Raw genomic sequence first — 12,500 nt, 5'->3', positions numbered from 1 at the left:
AAAGTAACGATCGATAACACAAACAGTTCAAAAAGGTAGCACCGGCCACCCTCTGGGCTGGCCCGCACCCAGCCGATCCGGCTCTCAAAAACCCGATAACATTGGCCTCGATTAATCGGGCGTAAGGGATGGGATCCGTTACAAAACCGTACGTGACCTTGGGGCGCGTTTCCCTTTCTCGTAATTTGGCGAGAGAAAGGTTGACAATGGCCCGTATCATCAGGTTGGTCGGCGTGCAGGCGCGGCCCTTTTTCGGGGGGCAATAACCATAATTACATCTGCTGCAATTGCTGTGCTATCATTCGGTGCGGCCGCTGGGGGCGGCCACTGTGCCCCACACATTATCGCGGAGTCTTATGTAAAGCGAGCACTTCGATTGGGTCCCCACGATTGCTTTGCTGGCTGGATGATACTCGTTCGAAAGCAACGATTCTTTATTGTCCAGCGCGCTTGGTAGCGTCGGTTGCCTGCTCTGATGGTGATGATGAACACACGGAATGCACCTTGCACGGCAGCGGCAGTAGAGTTATTCACGGAGCACAAAAACCAGCTCGTCGCTTGCGGTTTAAGTCGTTTGATTTAAATGAAATGGCTTGAATGCGCAATACACGCAGCCGGGAATCTCGCGCTGGTTTGCAGGCCTCGCGTATTCTGATTTATGATCCTTTGTTTTACGGTAAAAACAAACACTTTTCACTTTCTGCAGCTTGCATGCGCAAATCACCAATTATCTCGCGCTTTTCTTCTTCTTCTTAGCGGAAACACGCAGCACTTTTAATTCTGGCGAGTAACTTACACTGTTTCGATGGTTGCTGCGATTTGGCATCGTAGGTGTGGAGCAGAAACACTAAAACTAGCAACCAGCGCCAAAGCGAAGATGGCTTTTGCAGCATCATCGTATACACTTTATAATTTCGACCGACCCCGGATCACGATTCGAGATGCCAAGAACTGGCCACTACTCCAGCCAGCCACACTGTCTTCTTCAGAGATTTGACCTTACGAAACCCACACGCTGTTCCCTGGGACACGGTGCGGTGCGTTCCGTATTGTCGATCCGTTCGGCCGGCCTATCACAGATGATCTGACGACCGATCGGTTTCGGCAGTGAACGCGTGCGGTGAACGTTGCGAACGGGCTCGAGTGTCCCCAAGCCACCGTATCCACACGCACCACCACCCCCTACACCGGTTGCGTGGTTGCGTTGGGCCGAAAAGTGGAAACCACACCACCACATACGCGAACCGACTGGCTAGCTGGTTGGCTGGCTGGCTGGCTGGCTGCTGGTCGTTCCCCAGTCCCCCCCGGGGGCCAGACAGACGAACGAGGTGAAGGTGTGTACCGGATAAACGGATGAACCGGACAGCGCTCGGATTGCGTGCGTAAAAATGAAGCAAAACAAAAAGCAACCCCCTCTCTCCACGGGGTTTTTGCTAACGACTCATCCTGATCCGCGCATGAAACATCGGACGAATCTCGGATGAACCTGCCAGAAGCTCCTAGCAGCGGTTCAAGTCACGGTTATCGCGGCGCGATGGTTAACATACGGCCGCCGCCACCGTGCTCTGCCTTTATGCAACGCGAAAAAGTAAGACAGATACCACCACCGTGGCCTCAATGGAGTGATGAAATCGAAATTCGAAGCCAAACAGCTCCGCGACCGCGACCGGAGGATCACGGCAACGAATCGAATCGAATCGGACAAAACAACGCAAAACGCACAAAACAACGGGCCACGCTCCAATGCACAATCATGGGTCGTGGTGTGGTGGTGGTGCCCCCCCCCCCCCCCCCCCCCCCCGGTTTTACTGCGGACACTCGGTCTCGGTGACTCGGACTGTCGGTGGCGCGCTGTTGGCCATTTCAGGTTCAGGGGATTTACCACGTTTGCCAGCCAAAGGTACCGGTCACCGATGGCAGCGGCGGCGATGACGGGGCTTTTCCCTTTTCGTTCGCTTTTCGTTCGAGACACCGGTCAGCGGGGTGAAGAGGGGGTACGGCCGACACATGTTTACTTATGAAATGGCATTACGAGAAGCGTGCGGGGCGCGCACATGGTGTGATCGTGTCTGCTACGGTTGGGCCTTTCTGCCTCTGGGAAAGGCACACACCACGACCGCTGAGTCACACTCACACTCGAGGCCCAAAACTCCAGCGATCCAGTGACCCTGAAAATACCGGTTCTCCTCCACTACCCGAAGATGGTTCACGCGATGCTCGCCATGGTTCCCTGTTTCTTGTGGTGCCCTTCGTCAGCCACGTCAGGGCTGCACAGCTGAGTCGCGGGACATACAGCGCGGTGCTACAGTCGGTGGCGCCTCTTTTCTGTGTGCAGCACCTCCTGATGCACCGGAGTACAATGCGGTGGACATTTCTTCCGGGTTACGCGCTTTTACTACAAATGGATTTGGATTTGAGAACGCTTTTGCGAAAGATATCGAGCATGGTAGTTTTAGATTGAGATGGAGTTACTTTATCCATTCTAGCCATTAGTAAGCCATTTTATCCAATATTTTATGTAGTGAACGATCAAAGCATCCTACAGCACTAAGATGATCAACTGATTTAATTTAATTTAATACTTCTCTATCGCATTAACTCTGTTTCCGAATTAATTTGGAATTCATAAAGGCTTCATAAATGTTTTGTGAGTATATATCACAGTAAGCCACTGAACGAAGTAGCCGTTGGATGTAAAACGATTGACTTTTCAAGTACTTTATTCTTTATCGGCGGTCATAGTGCACCTACATATCTAAACTATTATGAACTATTATAATTTATTTAATTTTCTACATCTATCTCAATCTTCATTTTAATTAAACTTAAATTTGAACAAGCACAAAAAAAATTTGGAAGAAACAGGAGAAGAAACATGATAAGATAACAATAAGAAACTGCTGGTATGAATCAGTGGCCTAATAGATGCTCATACGATCGAAGGCTGCACTTAGAAGTATTAAGATCATTTAAAAATAATGCATTATTATTAACTTAATTAAGTTTCTTTCAAAATATCCGTATCCAAGGATTAAAATTAACGTAAAGATTAGTTTTGAACAGCTTCCTAGTCAGAATATCTTCAAGCAAAAATCAGAATCAGAAAAAAATATAAGAATTCTAGAAAGAAGGTCCTCCGGCTACTAAGCATTGGTATCCAGCTAACTAACGAATCTAGGTTCCCTTTTGTTGGTAGGATTTATCCAGGTTCTCTTTAATCAATACTTTATATATGTGATAACGTATTCTAAATTAATCAAAATTTATCATCCGTTGGTTTAAAAACGAGTCCACTATGCACAATCCCGTCCGATATTGTGTTTATTTCATACCTTGTGGCTCTCGATGATCACGGATTGATTGCCAGGTTTGCTACCAACCGACCTGACCCAACAGGATAAAAAACCGATGTGCTCTTGTACCCCTTGGTCTGTGGTTTGAGATGTGGTTCGGTCGCTGAATTGAAGTGCTGGTCTATTGATTCACGCTACCATTCCACCTGTGGACGCTATTTCATGGCGCTATTTGGTAACTTTACGGTGGTACCTGCACCTCTATGACACCGTTTGAGGACGGAAATGGAGCGAATAATGCGATTACGCGTACAAACGATAGAAAAGAAAGTGCTAGAAATTGAAGAGAGAGAAAAAACGATTTCATAACATTTTCGTCACTCCGCCGGTTTCTTAAATCTGGTCGGTGAACCGTTTTCTACTTGATCTCGTGTCCTGATTTTGTTTTTAATCCACACTACAGGGAGAGGGAATTGGAATTCGAAAGACAGCTGGAGGTTGCACCGGCACTAGCAAGAGAGATCTTGAACTTGTCTTATCTGCATTATTAATGATCTTGTAAAAATATTTTCAGATGTCTTTTGGACCACGTAGACCGCTGGGTGGCCCTCCACGACCAGCACGACCGGCTGCAGTCAAGAAACCGTCAACCATCAACCGACCAACGACGGTTCGCCCTGACCCTCAAAAACCCCAGCCAGGTGGAAAACCGAAAAGCACCGTTGTGTCGCAAGTCGCAAGAAAACCGGCGGCTATCCCGAAACCTAGCCCACCCAAACCTCCAACCCCGGATCCGGTCGCGGATTATGAGTCTGATTTCGAGTCGGACGAAAGTGTCCCGAGTAGTACCGCTGGGCAGAGTTCCAGCTCCAGCAGCAGCAGCAGTGCGAGCGATGTGGAGAACAGCAGTCACTCGAAGAACTCTTCCTCCAACGAGAGCGACGATGAGGCTGAGGATGATGATGACCAGCATGGCGAGCAAAGTGTGACGAGGTACACGGCAAGAAGTGAAAGTAATATGACCGCACCACCACCGCCTACGGTGGCAGCTGTAGCGGAAACTGGAACGCCTTCTACCATTTCTCCACCGAAACCCAACAGAACACGTGCGAATGCACGGAGCATGGATATTTTAAGCAAAATCTCGCTCAGCGATGTGACGATCGATCTGTATCGGTTCGATCCGGAGGATTACTTTGAGCTGAGAACTCGTTTCGGTATCACCACGACCATCGCCCATGGGAAACACACCCAAACGGACACCCTTACCGTCTCGACCGCACAGCAAACCTCTGGCATTCGGATGCAAACGCGATCCACCAGCATGGAGCAGGGTCGTGGTTTTCGGGGCGACCATAGAGGAGATGTGGTTGAGGAAGATCGAACCATCGATGGACTCATCGTGGTCAACGACGACGATGAGGATGAGCTGCAGAATTATAGCAGTTTGCAAAACATTGAACGAATGTTTTCCACCCTGAGCGGTGCGCTGGAGCGTCGCTTCTCGAAGCCAGCTTCAGCGGGGCGGACAGTAACGCGGAACTCATCCGCTAATCAGCAGCGAGCCATATTACAGCTGGTGCGCAATTCGGCGCCCATTTTTGAAACACTTCTAGAAGGGAGACGATCCAACAAAGTAAATGGAGAACATCGCAGGTCGCTAGAGTGTAGTACTGTAGCTGGTTATTCCGGAAGAACGGGTGGGCCGGTGAAGGTCATAAGGACGTTCGATATGGGGAAGATGAGTCCCGAGTTCGAGGTACGGCTGGTGCAGAATTCCGATGGTGGTTCCCAAGGGTTTGTGGTGGAATGTTGGGCCAACGGGACCTACACGAGACCGACTTATCGCTTTGGTTCCTGGTCCTCGATCGTGTGCATCGATTACGATTGTCGTACCGGAATGATGATGTTCGGGGGAGCCGACGATGGGTAAGGGACCCAAGGAGGGGAAGGAAAATGATTTATTGTTTAAATATATCGTTTCCCTTTTCAGATCCCTGCAGATGTGGTTGGGAGTGGCTGGCCACGGTGGTCCTATTCCACCGCACCAGATTGTGGTTCCTTGTGTCGAGGGAAAGTACAAGTTGAAATGCTGGCAAGTGGTCACCGTGAAGGTACTTCCGATGGTGGTCGTTCGCGAGAGCGCTGTTGACACCGGATGTGAGAATACGCTCAAGCAGGTATGACGATAAGGGATTCGAATAGATGCAGTAAAACATTCTAACTCCATCGGTTTGTGCGATCTACAACAGGTCTTTGCCCTGTACTCGACGGGCATTATTGTAGTGTGGCACGTTCAAGTGCTTCAACGAGCAGATGCACCCCCTCCTACGAGTGGACTGAGTGTGACGTTGGGAGGTTCCGCCATTGCGCTTGTCCAGTCTAAAGTTATCGATATAAATGCGCGGCTGGAAGGACGTGTACCGTACGATGCCCTTCGATCATACGCCAATCTTATCCTTCATGATCACTACCAGATGGTGGTATCCAGTGATCGTACCGTGATACGACTGAGCCACTTCGTAGACTCGGAGTATGATCCGGCAACGTTGACACAACCGGATGCTGGTACGTTGGATGATGCATCTTGATCAGGTCGGAACATTAACCCCTGTTATGTTTCTTTACAGATCATTCCATTGTCACGCTGAAGCGAATGGCACAAACGACCGATACGCTGTTTGCGCTCTATTCCAATAAAACCGTCCGAGTGCTCAAGCTGTCGACGGAGTCTGGACGTGGTGTCGGTAGTGCACGTGCCCGGTATCTTAAGCACGATAGCCATCCCAATCTTTTGTTAAGCGTGTGTACCAACAAGTCCTGCACCATTCAGAGTATCGTTCACGACGAAGCTAAACGGCGATACAGCGGAACTAACAATACGAGCGAGGGACGTGCCGATGGTGGATTGGTAGTGGCGAAGCAGCGGGGATCCCAAGACGATGATACTGAGCTGGCACCGAGACCACGGTTTCATCATGGCCAGCAAATATTGTTTTTCGGCGCACAGCATCCCGAACGGCTCCTGCAGGACAAACGTTTCAACGGAACGCATGGGGCGCTCGTGCAGCGTTCCTAGCTAAGAATTGAAGAATCGTTTCTTTTTATTGCATTTTATAAAGAAGAATAGTAACACAAAATCTGCAGAAATGTGCAATTTTGATAAACCGAAAGCAAATCATCAGCCGATTAAATTCAAGTTCAAACTTGTGAGACGACCGCGAATGCTCCTGCGTGTTGATCACGGTCGGAAAAGGGTTGTTTTGCAGCGGCAACTCGTAAGACCCGCTCTCCTATTCGACTCTAGTCGCACCATTACAGATTCCGGGATCAACATTTCAACTATTTTCAGAAAATAATACTTCGCTAGAACGTAAATTGAAATGCATTCGCCTTACTTCCCGTTTTTTGAATCCTATCCTCAATGAAATGAAGAGAAAACAAACAAATGCTACCCTAGAGGTAGAGAACGCAGTGTGCGCTGGTGGATATGCGCCTTAAACCTGCCGCTCGTGAGTTGTTAGTCAAAGACCCGCAGCCGCTGTTGGCAAATCCTCCGACGTCCGTCCTTGAGTGCCGTGGATTCCTTGTTGCATCGTGTGACCAGGCCAGGATTGCAGCCGAGGCAGCGGCCAGCAGGCACCGGGAAGATGGTCAGCGATTGGCAGAAGCACAGGATCATCCGGGAATTCCTCATACCGGACGAGCTCAAGGACGACATCGCCTACTGCCAGAGATCGTTGCGTTCGTTCGTGAAAGTGCATCAGGTGGGTTTCCTGCTTCTGCTGCTGCCGTCGTGCCCTCCATGTGTGCCATGTGTGCGTGTTTGTGCGTGCGTGTGAAAGCATGTTGTGCGCATTGAAGAAGCACTTTATCAACCCCTCTTCGCATTAATTGGGCATTTTTTATTCCAATTTAATTTGCTCATCTTTTGTTTAATTTTTTGTGACACGCTGACAGTATCTTACGGAGCGATGCAAGGATCTACAGGAGGAGCAGGTAAGTGCCACCAACGTGACTCACGTTTGCAACCCAGACCTAATCTCACTGTCTTGCCACGCCTGTCTACCTGCGGTTCTGTGGTCGATCGTAGCAAACGTTGGTGAAACGGTACCAACAGGAGCTGGAAGCCGAGATACGGGCCATCGGCAAGGAGCAGAGTGTGCTGGTGGACAATCTAACGCAGCAGTTAAAGGTCTTCCAGCACCGTACGGCTACGGAGCGACACATCGAGCTCGCCGATGACCTTGCGAATGGATACGTCGCGTGGGTTTTGTCGAACCATTGTGAGGTGAACGGTGCTACCGGTATGTGCCAGCCACCGCACAAGGTTTCGGAACGGTTAAGCGAATGGCAGCTCTACCAAAAGTATCGGCTCCCCGATACTTTAATCCCCGTTTTGCCATCAATCGAAGATGGCTCTGCGGCACCAGAGGAAGGTGGTAAACGGGCGGAGAAGCGGATCCGCACGCGGCCAGTATTGCAGACGTCACTGCTGAAACCGGCAACGGAACGGACCGCTACACCCGAAACCGTCATCGCTAAACCCAAAGCCGCCGATTCCCTCACGCCACCGGTCACACCGCCTTCCCCAACCCAATCCGTCCAACGATCGCCGTCTTCTAGTGTGTCTATGGCTGTGAAAACGGTCGCAGCAACCCCAGCAGGCGGTGGAAGCAATAAACGTAAAGCGATCGAAAGCTCCTCGGCGATGGTCGAAAGTAAAACACTTCGTTCTCGGGCGACGACTAACGTCGTTGGTGGCCCGGCCAAGGGAGGAAAGACTGTGGAACCGGTGGAAGATACGGAACCGGGAGATACCTTTGACGATTCGTCCGCATCATCGGTGGCAACGGTCGACGGAACTGTCGCTATGAAACGAGGCCGTAGCTCTCTGTACCACGCGCTGAACAAGGCCAAGCTGACACAGAAAACGAGCCCTCCAAACTCGGCGACGAAAGGCAATCGTGGTGTGGCCACCGCCGCCAACACCATAGCTGGTGGTGCCAATGGCAATGGGCGTGGCAGCGAAACAGCAGCCAGGGCTACGTCTGTATCGTCCGATTCCTCAAACTCACGCTCATCTACGCCTGGTTCATCACGTAAGGCTGTTGCTACGGAACCACCGGTCACGTCGGATGATTCCTCGAACGAACGATTCTTACCACCGGAAGATTACTGTCCCCCGCCGGACACAATTCACGAGTGGGAACAGTACACGTTCCTGAAGCTGTACGGACTGTACACGCTCGAGGACAGCCGCCTGCTGAAGGAGCGCAAAAATGAACGCAAACGGCGCAGCTGTTGCAGTACCGAGCGAAAGGATTTCCACTACGGTCGCTACGATCAGTTCGAGCAGCAATACTACGTGCTGAGCAAGCGGCGTACTAACGGGAATAAACGGCCTGCCCTGCTCTACACGGCTACGACGGTTGCCGAAAGGTGTATGAGTCACCGGAAGCAACAGCAGCAGCAACGTACTGGTGCAGGATCATGGTCGACAACTAGCACAGAACCGTCTCCACTGTTGGCCTCGTCGCCGGAAGACGCTGCCGCAGCTGTCGTAGCACCCACGTCTCGTTCGGAGTCCCCAGCATCTGAGCCACAGGTGACCGACAGTTCGGTGGCGGTGCTGGAACTGAACAACAAAATGTGCTTCGTCTGCAACGAACCCGGTAAGTGTAACCACACGTGGCCCTTACTGGTCACTAAGTGTCACTGGTCGTAATAGGCTGGGTAGAACATTGCTTGTCGACAACTCAGTAGCCTGAACGATACAAGTGCTCCGTGTCTATCTCTCGCGCACGTGGACACCGTAAATGACGCTTCTTTTTTCTTTCTTCCACCTCAACCTGGTATCAGGAACCAACGATAGCCTCAGCACTTGTGTGGAGTGCTGCAACACTTACCACATCAACTGCCACACGGATGAGAAGGAAGAGACGCTTGAAAAGACATTACCAGCACCAGCAGTTTTGGCGTCGCCTGCTGAGGATAATACAGATGTTGCTGACGACGGTACTGCTGGCGCTGCTGATACTGAGGCTACTGCCACCGAGGGCAGCAGCGCGATCGATGATAATGCGGAGCAGATACTGCCACCGCAGCGGGACAATCTTTGTCCAGGTTGTTTCAAGATAGCGGCCCACAAAGCGCAGCTTCGGGTAGCATGAGCATGATGATGATGTTTGTTTGTCACAGTAATTACAAGAGGCCTATACTAGAGGAGCATACGAAGCTCATGATTCCCGTTTTAGTTAGTGAATTGTTAGAAACAAATGAGAAAGGACCATCGGAGGGACCCACCCAGCATATGATTAACCTCGGAAGGGTTCCCCTTTCCCCCTTAGGTGCAATGATTTAAATAAATATTAACAAAACAGAAATGGAAACGCGCAGCCCGGTTCCAAATGGTTTCAAAAAAAGCTCTGTGGTGCATGTTTTAATAGATTCCTGATTTTAGTCGTGATGTTAAAACTGATCGCTTCTCGATCGGCGTGCGCCTGAGCTGCTGGTTACACCTTTTCCAGCGCCTGCTTCAGATCGGCAATCAGATCGTCCGAGTCCTCCAGACCAACGGACAGCCGGACCAAACCATCGGTAATACCGAGGACGACACGCTGCTCGAGCGGTACCGAAGCGTGCGTCATGACCGACGGCAGTTCGGCCAGGCTCTCGTACCCGCCCAAACTCTCGGCCAGCGTGAACACGTGCAGCGCCTTCAGGAAGACGGTGGCCTCCTCCAGCCCACCGCGAATGTAGAACGACATGATGCCACTATGGCCGTACGTTTGCCGCTTGGCAAGCTCGTGCTGCGGATGCGACGGTAGCCCGGGATGGAGAACACGCTCAACCTTCGGATGGCCCTCGAGGAACTTGGCGATCGCGAGCGAATTGCTCTTGTGGCGCTCCATACGCAGAGCCAGCGTTTTCAGACTGCGATTCACCAGATAGCAATCGAACGGCGATGGCACAATTCCGGTCGCTGTGGGTGTATGAAAAATAATGAAAAAAATCCGATGTAAGTCGAAGTGGAAACGTGGCATCTAGCAACGACATGGGAGGTTACCATTTTGCAAAAACTTCAGACGCTCGTAGATCTGCTCGTCGCTCGTCACCATGGCACCCATGATGACATCGGAGTGACCGTTCATGTACTTAGTCAGCGAGTACATCACCACGTCTGCCCCAAGATCCAGGGGACGCTGCAGATAGGACGACAGGAACGTGTTGTCCACCACGACGACAATCTAGAACGTCAAACAAGAAGACGATTAAACATTGATCCACGCTTCGATCTTTCCCTGCTCTCTTACCCCCGGACGTTTGTGTGCAATCTCGGACACGGCCCTAATGTCCACGACCTTCAGCAACGGGTTGGTCGGAGTTTCCATCCAGAACAGCTTGGTGTTGGGTTTGATCGCTTGCTCGACCTGCTTCAGATTGGTGAGATCGATGAAATCGATCTCGATGCCCATCTTAATCGCAACATTGCGCAGCAACCGATTCGTGCCACCGTACAGATCATCACCGGCCACCACGTGGTCGCCGCTCTTCAGCATCGTGATGACGGTTGTCGTTGCGCCCAGACCGGAAGCGAACGTGAGTCCGAACTTTCCATTGTCGAGCGAAGCGAGGCAGCGCTCCAGCACATCCCGAGTCGGATTTCCGCTACGGCCATACTCGAAGCCCTATAAGAACGACAAACGGTGCGGGTATGAGATGAGAACTATGGAACTGAAGGATCCGTCATGCCGGATGGTTCGAGGAACGAGCGACCTACAGCATGTTGTGCCGGACCAGACTGTTTGAAGGTGGTGCTCATGCTGATCGGTGGTACGACCGCCCTGCTGTTCCACTGATCCGCATCTTGGCCCACGTGGATAGCCTTGGTCGAGAAACCCTTCGGCTGGCTCAGGAAGCCATCGGTACTGGAAGCATCAAAGAAATATTCGAGGGTATAGGTTTGATTTTAGTCAGAAGAACCGGCGAACACGTGTTTCTTTGAAATTTTGTCTATAATTTCAAACGTAAATGTTTAAAACTCTGTGTTGTTAATAATATCCGAAGAAATAACATACATTCTTCAAAGCATCGCTTAAAGTCCTTTTTGTCGTCAAATTCTATGCAATTAATTCTAGTAAGCTGTGACTGAAGCAAATGCCATAGTAAAATACACTGCCAGTATTACCATGACAACGGATAGCATTCTGGGTAACTCGTTGAAATCGTTAAACTGGAAGGAACCGGCTGAGCTTCAGCTGGCCATCATCTACCCATAATCTAGAACCTCTACCAGTCAGCTGATAGACGAATTTTCGGTTCCAGCAAACGGTCCACCGTGCCAACGAACCCGCGAACCCTGGGCAAACATCGTGGCATCGTGCGGTATCTGCGTGTTTTTCCAATGCATTCGCGCCCGTCCCTCCCATCATGGTTTCTGCGGTGATAAGCAACCAAACACCGGGGCGACGGCCATCCGGGGGGATGCTGGAGCAGGAGCAGGAGCGTTGGCGAGAACAAACCCGAAACGATGGTGCCACCACCATCGTTATCAGCGTGGACCGGTTTTTTGCTCGCTTGTTAGAATACCGGAATTATTTAAAGTACCTTATTGTGTCGCTGGCCATTGTCGCCATTTCTTGGGAGCACGCGAGTCTCCCTTCAGCTCGTCAGCAATGACGTCGTAGAAATCGTACGAGAACTGATCAATTCCGCCGCTAGTTTGGCAGGCAGGCCACGGGAGCAGAAGTCGGTCTTATCGCGACCGCGAGCAGTGATAGTGCCACGTAGTCGCATAAACCGGACCCTCTGCCGGCCGTGCCAATTACCAGTGCGTCGACCGGTGGTCTCTGATGGTTGATTCGACGCGTAACGAAATTCCTCTCTGCCCTAACCACTTCGGGCAGAGATTCGGTACTTCTTATCTTTCTATCCACTATCTCGATCGCTTAGAGACCACAATCGGTCACAATGCCGCGGTCAGCCGCTCATCGTTATAGATATCAATTCTCCGGCACAACAGGCTGATTGCGGAGTAATTGCAAGCGAACAGCCACGCCGGTTATCTACCGGGTGTACCGCGACCGCTTATATGTTCTTCAGTAGATAACGAAATTCCACCTGATCGCTGTGCAAATCTCTTATCAATTTGATTACTGGATATTTTTTTGGATAGCGTACGGTTGAATATTATTAATGGTTCGT

General features: G+C 50.8%; 4 protein-coding genes across 4 annotated transcripts in view; 2 read left to right on the top strand and 2 right to left on the bottom strand.

The window, feature by feature from the left end:
- LOC126577573 (transferrin) overlaps positions 1–1,179 on the bottom strand; it is a 6,046-nt gene extending 4,867 nt beyond the window's left edge. The window contains exon 1 of the mRNA XM_050239266.1: positions 797–1,179. Coding sequence (XP_050095223.1) covers positions 797–896 — 100 coding nt within the window. The 5' untranslated portion in view covers positions 897–1,179. The remainder of the gene's footprint in view (positions 1–796) is intronic.
- A 2,688-nt stretch (positions 1,180–3,867) lies between these two features.
- Positions 3,868–6,372, top strand: LOC126574034 (uncharacterized). The gene is made up of 4 exons (XM_050233960.1): positions 3,868–5,222; positions 5,287–5,473; positions 5,546–5,861; positions 5,924–6,372. The coding sequence occupies exons 1-4, from the start codon at positions 3,868–3,870 to the stop codon at positions 6,370–6,372; spliced, it is 2,307 nt and encodes a 768-aa protein (XP_050089917.1).
- A 167-nt stretch (positions 6,373–6,539) lies between these two features.
- Positions 6,540–9,701, top strand: LOC126574845 (uncharacterized). Its single transcript, XM_050235234.1, has 4 exons — positions 6,540–7,060; positions 7,254–7,292; positions 7,387–8,968; positions 9,156–9,701. Exons 1-4 carry the CDS (start codon positions 6,944–6,946, stop codon positions 9,464–9,466), a joined length of 2,049 nt encoding a protein of 682 aa, XP_050091191.1. The 5' UTR covers positions 6,540–6,943; the 3' UTR covers positions 9,467–9,701.
- A 3-nt stretch (positions 9,702–9,704) lies between these two features.
- LOC126574846 (cystathionine gamma-lyase) overlaps positions 9,705–12,500 on the bottom strand; it is a 3,818-nt gene continuing 1,022 nt past the window's right edge. The window contains exons 2-5 of the mRNA XM_050235235.1: positions 11,077–11,224; positions 10,610–10,984; positions 10,363–10,543; positions 9,705–10,278 (exon numbers count right to left, since the gene is read on the bottom strand). Coding sequence (XP_050091192.1) covers positions 9,809–10,278; positions 10,363–10,543; positions 10,610–10,984; positions 11,077–11,224 — 1,174 coding nt within the window. The 3' untranslated portion in view covers positions 9,705–9,808. The remainder of the gene's footprint in view (positions 10,279–10,362; positions 10,544–10,609; positions 10,985–11,076; positions 11,225–12,500) is intronic.

The sequence above is a fragment of the Anopheles aquasalis genome, chromosome 3 (genome assembly GCF_943734665.1).
Source record: "Anopheles aquasalis chromosome 3, idAnoAquaMG_Q_19, whole genome shotgun sequence".
NCBI lineage: Eukaryota > Metazoa > Arthropoda > Insecta > Diptera > Culicidae > Anopheles > Anopheles aquasalis.
The sequence above is the reverse complement of the archived record's forward strand: the minus strand, read 5'-3'. Positions and strand labels throughout refer to the sequence as shown.